At 46.4% G+C, this 13,563-nt stretch overlaps 1 protein-coding gene across 1 annotated transcript in view; it reads right to left on the bottom strand.

Moving 5' to 3' along the window:
* TBC1D10A (TBC1 domain family member 10A) overlaps positions 1 to 13,563 on the bottom strand; it is a 37,440-nt gene that overhangs the window by 10,114 nt on the left and 13,763 nt on the right. Inside the window, exons 2-3 of the mRNA XM_083417795.1 lie at positions 5,667 to 5,766; positions 590 to 697 (exon numbers count right to left, since the gene is read on the bottom strand). Coding sequence (XP_083273921.1) covers positions 590 to 697; positions 5,667 to 5,766 — 208 coding nt within the window. The remainder of the gene's footprint in view (positions 1 to 589; positions 698 to 5,666; positions 5,767 to 13,563) is intronic.

Raw genomic sequence — 13,563 nt, 5'->3', positions numbered from 1 at the left:
GGCAGAGCATAGCCATTGATAGCTTTATCCTCTGTGATTGACACTAGAGGGGTTGAAGCAGAAAACACTCTAGTATCCCTGAGCTAGGGTGCACATAACAGGATCAGAGAAAGCTGCCTTACAGCAGGTCAGACAATTTGTCCATCAATGGCTATCAACCCTGATGGCAGTGTTTACCTCTTGATCTTTGCGTCTGCCCATGTCTGTTCTCATTTATATATGCATGCACAATGCCACAGAGAAGGAACCCCTTTTCGTTACTTGCGCTAGAGAAATTATTCAGCACCAAAACGACATGTTCAATTTTTTGTTAAGGGTGCAATGTCCAGAGACTTGGTTACATTTTAGCGCCTTTTTGCAGACTTTGCCCTTTTTTAAAAAAGTGAGTTGCCTCACAGGATCAGAGCAGGGTCCGAATTACACAAAATGTTAAATGCATCTTTACAGTCCTCCTAAGTCACATGGACTTTTCCATCTAAGCAAACTGAGAAGTCAGCACATCACACGGTAGCAGATGCCCTTGAATAACTCTGCACTGTAGGAATGGGGGCAGAGAGGTCGTCTTATCCCGCCTCGAGAAATGCCTTACATCAAACTTCCCGGAATTCTGCTCCAACTTGACTTTGCCTCCAGAGAGGTACTGCCAGGCCCTACCCCGCAGCGATGGTGGGATCCCCTTCTGGCATCGCAGCCGGATCTGAAAAGGCAAAAGAGTTATTGCAGAGGTGTGAGAAAGCCGTATTATACACAGCATGCAAGAATTGCACACGAACACAGAAAGCAGGGTCAGGCGTCCCAGTGCCTGACTGGGTTGCTTGTAGGATGAAACCCAGAAGGCAGCGGTGTGTTTAGTAGCTCACAGGCCCATACAAAGGCCCCTATCTATTTACCATGAACTCAGGGCCCCCTCTAGACATCTATTTTATTGTGCATTGACAGTACTGGAAAGGTGACATATGAACGTGTTCTCAATACTGCTTGCACTTACAAACACTGAGTTGGATGGACTGCTTCATTTCCAACAGTGCACATCCCGTAGCTTCCTGCTAAAACCTTGTAACTTTTCATGCCACAAAAGTTCAGAGGGGTGGGGGTGGGGGTCACCTACTTTCATTGAGCTGCAGTGCACAAGGCAGCAATATTGCTGCAATACTGGGGATGCATAGCAGAACAGCTAATAAACTGGAGCAACGTGTGGACAATTCAGTATAAATCCACCATTAATGCACTATTATTGCATCAGTGATGTGCTGCAGAATACAACTGCAACAACAACAACAACAACAACAACAACAACAACAACACGACTCTACAGGAAATCTAAGCTAGGGTGACAGCAGCAGAAGCAAAAGTGGTGCTGCCAACTCTAACTACACGCTTGCATATTTTATCTGTGCTGCTCTAAAATGTGAATTTCTTTTTACTACTTTTCTGTGTTTGTCATTTTATTCGTGATCTTTTTAAGTTGCTGTAAATGGCTTGAGATTTTCTTTGATATAGGAAGCAGTGAATATCAATCCCCTAAATCAAACACTACAGATTTCCATGGGGGTGGGAAGCTAAGGGGTTCCTTAGAAAAAAATCAAGGACAGACACTCCAAAACAGCAGAGCATGTTTGGATATGGATGGGGGGGGGGCTGTGGGCAGGCAGAGAGAAAAGTCAACACGGGATGCAGTTGCATTCATGGGAAGGCGCCAGAGATTAAATGCTGGAAAACAAAGGAAATCTGAAGGTCTAGTGCAGACAGAGGAGTCAGCAGTCTAAGGCAGGGCCTGGCCACAAGAGTCCACATCGGCGAAAACCAGTTGCAGGCAGACCTTTCTCTCTCCCCACCCCACCCATCCCAGGGTCTGTGGGAAAGGCAGATTGCACTGCTAGTGCCAAAGGCAACTTCGGATGCAAACTCCTACCTCCTGCCAGACTCTGATGTTGGGGTGGAGGAGGAGCCAGGGAAAGCACAGGAGAAGAAACAGACAGCCTGAAAGGGGGAAGCATTGAAAAGTTTGCAGTTGTCAGGGCCCCACAGGGAGCAAGGTTCAGCCCATTCTAGGAAAGAGCTTGAAAACACGGTCGGTAGAGGCGATGGGCTCCCTGTAGGGCTGGCACATTGACAGAGCAAGTGCTGCCAGGAATTTGCAGTCACAAAGGGAAAGGCCTCCTCTGGGACGTGCCAGGTGCAAATTCAAAAGCTGACCTGGGGAAGTGGGCAGAACTTGCCAGGGCCAAGGAGGCTTCAGAGAACCGCACAGCCCCTTTAAACCCACCCACCCTGTGCCCAACAGAAGTGGGGGCAGGCGTGATTTGGCACCATTGATTCAGGTTGCAAAATCCAGCCACCTTTTGTGCTGGTGAGTACAAGTTAAGTTGGGCACAAAAATAAGAGGGGAAATGTATTTTCCATTGGAACGGTACTTGCAACATGCTTTTATTTATTCTGGTTCTCCCACCCAGCCACCCATAACCAGGGAAGTTGGCCTGACAGGTGCCCCCGAGCTACTTGCATTCTAACTCCTCTCATTACTTAAGAGGGAAGTTGGGGAAAGGGGGTGGGGCAGGGCTGTGTCCAAGGCATAGCTGTGCCCCATATGATGAAGCACGGTGTCTGTTTCAACAGTTCCTACAAAATCCTAAGCAGCATGGGTTTTTAGTACAAAAGTTCCTAGTCTTCATGGTTGCATGGAAAACCAGGGACTTTACCAGACGAGCCTTTGGTATCGTGTAGAAGCTACTAGTTTGTGCCCTACACACTTTGACAAGGCATGTCAGACACTGATCCAGTTCACCAATCTGATTACACTTCAGTTGGGGTTTCTATCTCCGTACACTTCCACCTTTGATCTCTCCAGAAAGGCGGCGGGGGGTGTTGGGCTGCACCTCCAAAAAATACAACAGAGGGATTTTTGTGTAAGAAGTGATCAAAGTATTTTGGGTAAGACAACCTGCTAGAATGTTTATGGCTACTTTCGCTACCTTCCAAACTCTGGCTCCGTGGTGAGGCTTACCCACATCAATCCCAAGTTCCTAGTTCTTCCAGTTTAAGACTGCACTCTTAAAGCCCACTCTGGGAGGTTCTGCAGGGGGAGCTCTAAGCCTGTCCTATGCCACAGCTGGTAGGACAGCAGGCTCAGAAGTGCCAGGGAGTGTCCCAAAATACACACACAGCAGTGCTATCCTGCTTGGTGACTTCACAGGCAGGAAGGAAACAGACAGGAGGAGTTTAACTGGATGCCGCTTGTTGAAAGCTCTGTCTCAACAAAGCTGAGCCAAGCTCCTCTCCATTAGGGAAGCAGATGGATTCCAGCTTTGCATGGGGGAGGTGCAGGGAGACAGAACAATTAAAAGGCCCAGCAGGACAAAGGATCCCTGGGAATTTCTGGGTACAGAGTCACTGATCTTGGCAGGGATGGCAGATTCTGTCTGCACAAAGCAGAAGCTGTTATCATGGGATGAGCCGACAGTGTAAACAGGAAAAAAGAGGGGATTCCCAGCCTGTGCATACAAGGGATTTGATGCAGGATAACAAGTCCTGTTGAGAGATCCCTGTCCACAAAGTCTGTATGTTTAAGCTGCCCCCCCCCCAATGATTGGGTTGAGGAGGGGGCACTAAGACCAATAATGAAATGTTAACAGGAAATGCTTAGCCTTACCATCAAGCCACAATTATTCCTACTGTTTTTGATTTTGCTTTTTTAAAAAAGTTCTTACTATTTGAGTCCAGAACAGGAAAAAACTTGGAAGACCTAAGAAGCACCTTAGGGCCAAGCTCCGTCTGACAAGTATCTTGAATCACTGCAGGTTGCTTAATGTCACAATGGATTTGTGAGGTTTATCAATGAGTTTGCTTTACTTGGCCAAGTTGGTCAGCATACCGATTAAGAGGGACTGCAGTCACTGCCATGGAAGTCAGTGAGGATTATCAACCAGTAGAGATGGCTCTATTTGGTCACCAAACCACAATTCAGAAGTCATGCAAGTGAAGGCCCCTGACTCTCATTCTGCAGGCTAGAAGTGTGAACCAGAGTTTGATCAGTGGAGGCTGGTTCACGAGGGTGAATAAAATACTGCCCCATTAACTTCAACCAGCCCTCACCAGCTCGTGGCAAACCTTAGCTTCAGTGTTACATTGGCAGAACTCAGTAGGGGAGAGAATGCCATCAAAACCAGAATTAGCTGGCTCTGCTTGTCTTTGTCCCTGGCTCCCTGCCTTCTATCCTACCAGCCACTGCAGTTTGATCATGGCTCAGATGTTTATGGTGAAGTGTGGTTTGTGCTCAATAGAAAAAAAATAGAACCCCAGAATTGTAGAGTTGGAAGAGACTTTGAGGGTCATCTTGTTCAACCCCTTGCAATGCAGGAATCTCAGCCAAATCATACATCTGCTTAAAAACCTCCAAGGAAGGAGAATCCACCACCTCTCGTGGTAGTCTGTTCCACTATCAAACAGCTCTTACTGTCAGAAAGTTCTTCTTGATGTTTTTCCTACAGTGCAAAGGGAATGTGAGGGAATGAGCTGTCAGTATGTCCCTGATCATGAGTGTTGTATCTGAACCGAACTTTGAATGAAGGACGGTATATAAATTTAATAAACAACAACAACCTAGCAGGCAGGACTTAAGCATTCTCTCCTTGTCCCCCTCTTTCATCCAGCATATGGAGCTACCTAACAGGGGTGTTTTACAAATGAGATAATCAAAGAGTGCTCTATATGTGTCATGCATTAGTAGTCCATATAGAGAATGAACAGGGGTGTGAGTTACAGATTCCGGCAAGGTTAGGAAGACTCTTGCATGCCCACGCAAGCACAAATCCAAATGTTATCATCTTGGGATAAACTGACAGTATAAAGAAGCCCACAGCGGGTTAAGTACATCCTGGGATTCCCAGCCTGTGTAAACAAAAGCTTTGATTCAGGATAATAAGCCCTGCCAAGAGGCTGACTGGAAGCCTTTCCCAGCAATCTGCGGCAAGCTTTGCAGCATGGCCAAGTCAGATCAAAGCAGAAAGGGTTTCGCTGACACACAGAGGCAGGGCAACACAAGCCCTGAGCCCTCATCACAGGGAGACATTTTGCATCAGGAAACCTGCCTTGGGTAGAAGTATAGTTCAGGCCGCCTTGCCTGTTTGAGTGCTCAGACTGCTCTCAATCAAGATGCTGAAATGCAAGAGGCAGAAAGGGGAATTTGTGGGAGGGCAAGGCAGTCTGATTGCCCTTCGGATGCATCATCATGATACACTGCCAAAAGCCCTTGATGTGGAAGATGTTATGAAAAGCAGGATGATCTGCTGCTAAAACGGACCGCCTGGGAAGGTGGAGTCCTAACCTGGAGCGCAGAAACAACACTCTCCGCCCCCCCCCCCCCAAAATATGGTGCACTGACTTTTGCATCATTCATGTGATTATCTCATGTTGCAAATTGTTTTGTTTTTTAACATTCTGGCAAAGAAAGGAAGCAAAGAGCACAGGAAACAGAGGAAAGGTAAAGTCTGTAGTGACTGGGTCACAGGATGTATCGCCCTGCCCAAGAGTGGCTCTACACATCAACTGCGGCTATAGCAGAAGACAATGTGGCAAAGGAATGTTCAGCAAGTGTTAAAAAACATAATACGGTGAAAGAAAGAGGAAGAGAGCAACAGCCATCACCCGACGCTTGGCCAGCGACTCACCTTTTTGTGTTTCTTTGCCATCCACTTGTCCCAGTTGTTGAGCATATCTAGCCACTTGGATTCCCTCTGCCTCAGCACCTCCAACGGCACCTCCTCCAGCCTAGGAAAATGAAGGTAACAGGCCAATTTACCCCTCTGAAGGTGATCAGTCTATCACAGTAGTGAGAAAGCTGTGGGCCTCCAGATGTGGCTGGACTACAACTCCCAATGCCAAATGTGAGAAGCAAAACAACAACAAAACCACACCATTGCCAAACTCCCATTTTCTCTCTGATCTATTTGCAAGCCCCATCTGGAACCACCCAGTTAACAGCCACCCTTCCCAGGCTATAGGAATCACTTCCATGTCTAAAAACCTTGGGCTCTTCCAGAAGACCTATTCATTCATCCCCCATGTTAGACAATGAGTTTTTGCTTGGGTCTGTTTACAGGGAGGTTATGCAAAAATTAACATTCATCCCAATTTGCTGTTAATCATCCATTCATTCCATACTTTTCAATGCCTTTCCATGTGACTTTCCAAGCTGTAAAAAAGCCAATTGCATACAAGAGATTCCTCACCACTCCCCCATCCAGGTGAGACAAAAACCATGCCCTGCTAAGTTTCCAAGATCACTTACACACTCATGAGCGTAGCCAGGATTTTTGTTAGGGGAGGGCAGAACCTCAGATATGTATTGATTTCCCCCAAAAGGGTTCTTAATGAATCATCCTTCTAGTCTAGGGAATAGACAGGGTGAAGCAGAACAATTGAGTGCCTTGTGACCCTCGACAGCCTCACTCATGTCCTTTTTAAATTTATCCCACGGATTTGAAATGTCTAAACTTGTAATGCCAATAAAGGTATTTGTATGGTATTTCTATTGTATTGTATTGTATTGTATTGTATTGTATTGTATTGTATTGTATTGTATTGTATTGTATTCATTTTTATTGATGGGGGGCAGCTGCCCACCCCCCGCCTCCCTTGGCTACATCCATGTACACACTGAACTTCTTTGGATCATAATCCGCTACCTCCTGCACTCCCATCACAAAACAAGCACCCTCTCTCAACTGTAATCCATGAGTCACTCTGCCAATATGCAAACTGCAATATTAATATTAATAATATATTTACATGCCACCCATCTGACAGGGTTGCTACATTCTGCCAAATATTTAAGGCACACCCACCACAACAATGGGACTGCTATAACCATACTCCTCGCTCCCTAGGGATTCCTGGGAATTGTAGGCTGGAGCTCAGCTTGGGAATTCTCAGCAACCTCAAACCACAATTCCCAGGATTCCTTAGGGAAAGAAAACAGACGAACCAATTTTAAGATGCTGCATTCAGCACCAGCTACAGTCCTTGGACCAACCCCAAGTGTAGCCTCCCCTGCCCCCCCCCCCCAGCACATGACAGTAATTAGCTTAGTATACATGGAAACCTGGGAGAAGGGGACCATATTATCCTGCACCTCAGGCAGCAAACAGTCTTGAGCCAGCCCCAATAAACCCCATCTGTGCAGCACAGGAGGGGGGTAGCAAAGCTGGGGCACCCCATAAGTGAGGAAAGCAACCACTGACACAGAACAGGCACCAGCTACGCAACGCCCTAGGTTCAGCAAGCACAACAAGTTACTATACAATCTGCAAATCAGGGTCAGGCAAAGTTTTCAGAAGCTGGGCCAGGGAATCAGGAGGCATTTTTTAAATAGAAAAAAAAAGGAAGTAGACAAGGCCAAACCATCCCGCCCACCTTGGAACTGAGCTGGCTGCTCCCACTTTCTCTGCCGGAAATGTGCATTTATGGAATTTCTAACGCTGAAAAGCCAAAGCCCAGTCCACTCACTTCCTCCCCCCTCCGGGCCTCTTGCAATGCAAGAAGAGTAGCAGAAGGGAGAAGCCAGCACAGGCTGCAGTCAAAAGACTGGGCAGACAGGAGTGACAGCAATGCACAGAGAATGGCTGGTGAAGGAAACCGAGCCCTAAACATCGTGTCCAGCAGTTCACTGGCTTGCTTTAAGTAGGGCAAAACTCTGTCCCCAAGCAACACCCAATACTGGTGTGTGTGACCCCAGTAGGATAAACCAGACCATTTTTTCCAGGTCACAAGGTCAAAAATTAAGAGGATTTTTTGGCCTGGAGAATTTTGTACAGATCCTTTCAATTAGCAGGAGCTTTTTTCAAGAGCACAATAAGGCTTGGCAGTGGTGACCGAACTCAATACACGTCCTGTCAATGTACTATGAAATAGGGAGGGGGGATTTGAAGCACAGCATAGGAGCTGAACTCTCACTACTTTGTGGCTAACCTGGGGCCCTTCAGATGTCAATAGACTTCAACTCGAATGAGCACCAGCCAGCATGGCCAATAGTAAGTGATTATGGGAATTGTAGTCCAGCGAGGGCCAAATGCCACCCTTGGTAGGAAGAAAGAAGGTGGGGAGAAAAATCTTCTTGGGGCAATGCACAGGTGCGCCTGCCCATGATAAGTCTTAAGTCGCCCTTTACAGAGAATCAGCCCTAAACCACAGGTGGGGAACAAGGGCCGCATTCCCTCCTAGAAAACCTTCCAAGGGCCACAGGCCAATGGGGGCAGAGCAAGCAATGCAAACTTTAGCTTAGCACGGCAGGCTAGTTCCCACACACATTCACACTTCCCTCTGCATCCTCCATCCAAGGAAGCAAGCAGAATCAGAGTTCAAGGACACAACCCAGCCAAGCAAACGCATTTCAGGTGTGAAGCAGAGCCAGTAAGCAGAGCAGCCTGGAAGGCCACCTTTTGTCCACAGGCTTGAGGTTCTCCACCAGCGGCCCTAAACCTTCTCCAGGTGCTTATTTTAAAAACACATCCTCCCCAGAACTGGAAGGGTCCCCCCCCCACCATTACACAGTTTCAATCTAGATTCCATTCTGCACACCTGCAGATGCAAGACATAAGCCAAGGCTTGCCGATAAGCATGGCACTCAGGAAACAGCAGTGCCTCGATGTATCAACAGACACCAGTCACCACCAAGGCCAGTTTCCCTTGTACAAGTCTCAACAAGCAGCCAATAACTGTATAATCAATACCTGTACATGGTTTATTTATTTTTTACCCTTTTGAGTCACTTGCATTCTCACAGTACTAGAGAATGTACATTTTAAACCCACTTACTCCAGCAAAGGCTTAAGGTAGGCAACAGAACTAAATGCCAAGAATTCCTTGGCTGATTGTGCTGAGATGGTGCCACAGCACCTGGGATTTTTTTTTTTTGGGGGGGGGGGGGGAGAAGAGAGAACCAGCTCTGTGCCTGGTTTAAACCACATGCAATTCAGCTGCAGGCACTGGGCGGTAGGGAGCCTATAATGCACTCCTTCAGCACATTCTGAGCCAAGCATGAAGGAAATGGGAACCATCCATTGCAGAAAGCCTCAAACATTCTCCACAGATGGCCGGCATTGGAAGCTGCTTTACTAAGAAGTCCAGCACCATCTGGAGGGCCACAGGTTCCTCATTCTTGGTGCAGGATGAACAGGCGCTCTAATGTTTTTTCCTCCAGAATCACTTGGCTGAGGCGGTAAGGCCTGCTCATTGGAGGGGGGGAAGAGAGGAGGGGGCTAGGGATCTTTTAATCTGATGCTTGGAATGGACCCAACTGCTTGTGCTTGAGGCTCTCAGGGCTGCCTAAACAGGCCTTTGTGTACCTCTGTGAACAGGCTAGACGATTCATTAGGAGTTTGGGGGGCTGGACAAGGTCCCCTTTGTTTTCACATGGGGGCTGGAAAGCTGGGATGCAGAACGGCCTCAAGAGGAAGTAAGTGCACAGCTCACTGCCAGCAGACACACCAGGTTGCCTCTCTGATGGCCTTCTGGTGCCACACACAGCAGGAATGCCACCTAGGCACATTTTGAGGCCCTGGTTCAAGTGTGCCAATGAACTCGCATCAAGAACAGCCCACTAGGGCTCTGAGTCTACAGTGATGCCAGGTGGAAGCACAGGAACATAGGATGCTGCCTTATACAGAGCCAGTACTGCCTGGCTCTGTACACTACAGAAAGTGAATCACTCCAAGCCCTACCTGGAGATGCCAGGGATTGAACCTGGGAACTTCTGCATTAAAGCTCTACCACTGAGCTATGACCCTTGCCCAATCTTTCTAGGAGAGCTAGCACACAGGTGATGAGATAGCGCTGTGAGCTAGCAAAGTCAACTCAGTTCACATCTCCCTGGTGGATTCTGTCTGGTGCCACTATTAACCACCTTTCGGTGCCAGGTAAAAAAATTTCTCCCAGGTATTTGGGGAATTCCTACAGTTGTGCGTTCTATTAACGGCATGTTTTTGCTGTTGAAATCTTCTCGGTTTTTTCCATAGGTTATTGTATGGCTCTTATTGCAACTAATTGATTCCCCAGCCCCAATCTTATGTCAAGCTTTACACTCCTAAAATGTTTTAAGTCGCTCAAAGACTCTCACACGCAAGCAACTAATAAACTGAATAAACATTAAACAGGTAAGTGCCTCTGTCCAGTCGTTCCAGCACCACAGTCAGCAGACGGGGGCCCCTAATGGAGCAGGACTGGCTGACCACATTTTGGCGTAAGTGAAGTCATCCATATTACCAACAAAAGAGGGAGGGTGGTAGTAAGGTAATTAGGCTCTGGATTTAATAGTTTAGCTGCATGACTACCTGTTACAGACTGGCCTAAGGCAAGTTGTTTTTGTCTCAGCCTCAATTGCACACACTCACCACTGCAATGGAAGGAATAGTGACCTACCTTAAAGGGGCTGTTAAGGATTACCGACAAAGTCAGCAGAATCATGGTGTTACTATGACTGGAAAGGACACACCCTGGCACAGTTTACCTTGGATGGCAAGAATGAGCAGTTATCCCCTTTCACCACAAATCTGGCTGCTAACCCCTGACCCCAACAGCAGTCACATGGGGAATACCAGGAGGCAAAGGGCCACCCACACCTGCCACCTCTAGCCTGCCTGCTCTAACTCTGTGTTCTTCATCTCAGGTCGTCCAGATGGTGACAGCACAAGAATGCATTTTTCAGTGGTAGCTCCCTGCTTGTAGAATGTTCTCCCCAGGGAAGCAGGCCTGGCACCATCACATGCTACTGTTAGGTGCTAGGCTTTTGGCCTTTAATTTGGGGGGTGGTAGACATGGTTTCTGTTAGCGGGCGGGATTTGTTAGACTGCTTTTTATGTATATCAGTGTTTTCCACTTTTGTTTTGGCTTTACATTGGTTTTAATGCTTCTTTATATTGTATTGTATGCCATAAAAAGTGACTAGTAAGTCCAATAAGTAATTAATAATGATAAACTTAATCTAGAGAAAACAGCCATGTTTTTCTTATACCTCCTGACCTAGATAGCCCCATCCTTTTAATCCAAAATGGATATAGACCATCTGCTGTGACCATAAATCTCTCTTCCATCCACTCATTCATACACACCCCATATGGGCAAGTCAAGAAATACCACTGACTCACTTGTAAGCGATCATGAGGAGACAGCTGAATCCCCTCCAGAAAGCAAATTCACTCATCCCAACCACGGTTAAGGGGTAGATCAGCAGCAACCCTAACCACAGTTAACATCAACCAGGGTTCCTTCTTCTGAACCCTGGGCACAAAACCTACATTCAAACTGCTATGCTTGCACCAGGTCCACAGAGTCACCAAAGCCGATAATCCAAATCTGACTTCTTGTGTCAGATAAATCAACTGTGCTTGCCTGACCTTCCTGAGAACTTGAAGCCTGCACAGGTTGATTTAATAATACAATCTGCACCAGCTTATAAACAGTTTGGCGACACACTGCCTAGCTGCATTGGCCCTATTCCAGGCTAGATTACCGGTTTCAGGCTAGGGAGAAGGAGTAACAGACAATAATAATCTATGAATGTGGGAGAGGTTCTAGGAGCAGGAAGCCAAGCAAAGTTGCACTGACAGATGCAGTCTTAGTGCAGGAGGGTGACCGGAGGCACAGCTAACAGAACAGCACAACTCAGTTTTTCCGGGTGTTGCCGAAAAAGGAGACATAACTCTAGAAACAAGCAATGCTGCCAAACCAGACTGAAATTAAAACTGGGGGCAGCCAGGACAGCACATTCCACAGAAATCTAACTGGCTCTTTGCACAGAAGCGTGTGGCCTTACTAAATCGAGAGTCCATGATGCAGGGGCTTCTCCCCACCCCATCAGCAGTTTAGGGGTTTCGAGAGCCAGCAAGTCTATGAAATTCCTGGAAATCCAGCATGTCTAATAAAAACTGAAGCTAGAGCGATAAGCAAGGCAGCTTTCATCCAAGACCTGCCCATTTTATTCCCCAGTGGAAAGCTGCTTCAGTTTCTGTTAGACCTGCTGGGTTTCTCTCAACTCAGAATTCCCTGTTTGCTCTTCAACTCCCGGCTGCTGATGGAAAAGCCAACATTACACCTACGTATGGGGTGAGAAATTTGGGTTGGTATGAATCTGAAAGTGAACCCTCCTAACTCATACTTGCTGAAACAATATGCAAACTTTAAAGCAGCCATCCTTCAAAACTCACATTTCTCCAAATTTTGCAATGCATTCTCAAACCCAAAAATATATACAAAAGTACAAATATTAGGGGAAAGCATACATAAAATGCACATATTAGTAGAAAACCTAGCAAAAGACATTTAATATAAGGCAAAACTGCTAACAAAAAAAGCATTATCAGGAGATTGTACACAGTAAAGGGCTGATGAATTTTTGTGAGAACTTTTTATACAGTCATACCTTGGAAGCTGAACACCTTGGCTCCCGGAAGTGAGTGTTCTGATTTTTGGAAGCCGAACATCTGGCACGGCTTCTGATTGGCTGCAGGATGTTCCTGCAGCCAATTGGAAGCTGCATTTTGGTTCTCAAACGATTCCAGGAGTCAAACGGACTCCCGGAATGCATTCTATTCGAGAACTGAGGTACGACTATATTTTAAAAAATCTTAAACTGATGGAGAAATGTAGAGAAGAGAACCTAAAGGGATGGGGAAATGAGAAAGTGAAATTGACAAATTCATCCATCTCTAGTTACACCCAGCTTCCACCTACATAAAGAATTGACTGCCATCAAAAACAGGCCCAAATATCTCTACAAAGCACTTCTGGAAAGATGCTCAGGCTCTGACTTTGGCAAACCTCCAAGGAAGAGCAGTAGCCACAAGATTTATTTATTTATTGGATGTGGTTTAAAACTCTACCTCTCCGTGTGCTCAAAACTTCTTATTAACAAAAATACACATTAATTCTATAGCCAAACCATTCTGGGAACACCCACACACAGCTGCAGCAGTATTTTATTTAGATATTGGACTGAGTGAAGGATTCTGACTCCACTCTTAACTGGGGCTGGGGAGGGAGAAAGGGGACTCCCAGAGCAGCTTACAAATATCCATCCCACCAACAGTTAGCGCCCTCAATATTATGGTCTAAGAGACACAACACAAAAGGGAAAGGGGGCAGGAAGGGAAAAAGAGAGAGATGAAAATCAGCTAAAACAGTTCTGTCATTCCACCAATCCTTACTTAGTAGAAGCCTTGAAAAATAGGGTAGTTACAATTTTCTTCAAGGAGATATACCAACACATGGAATATTATTGCATAATTTGAGATTCCAAGAATTCTGCTAGCGATGTTTCAGTCTTCTGTAAAGAGATATATGGAGTCCTATGACATCTGGAGGGCCATAGGGTCAACACCCCCCTCCCTCCTAGTATAGAGGGTGTGATCCTCTCCAAACATTACATCTCAATCTGCTTGCTGGATTTCCTCTAGTGGACAGATCAGGATGAATTTGCACTCTCCCACCACCTTAACACTATTCAGGGCTACTTGCTTCCTCTCTACTTACAGAGCAGAGAAGACAGCAAGAGACCTGGGCATAAGAAACATT

This window comes from Podarcis tiliguerta (genome assembly GCF_965153285.1).
Source record: "Podarcis tiliguerta genome assembly, chromosome: 16".
In the NCBI taxonomy this organism is placed as follows: domain Eukaryota; kingdom Metazoa; phylum Chordata; class Lepidosauria; order Squamata; family Lacertidae; genus Podarcis; species Podarcis tiliguerta.
This window is presented reverse-complemented; position numbering and strand designations above follow the sequence as displayed.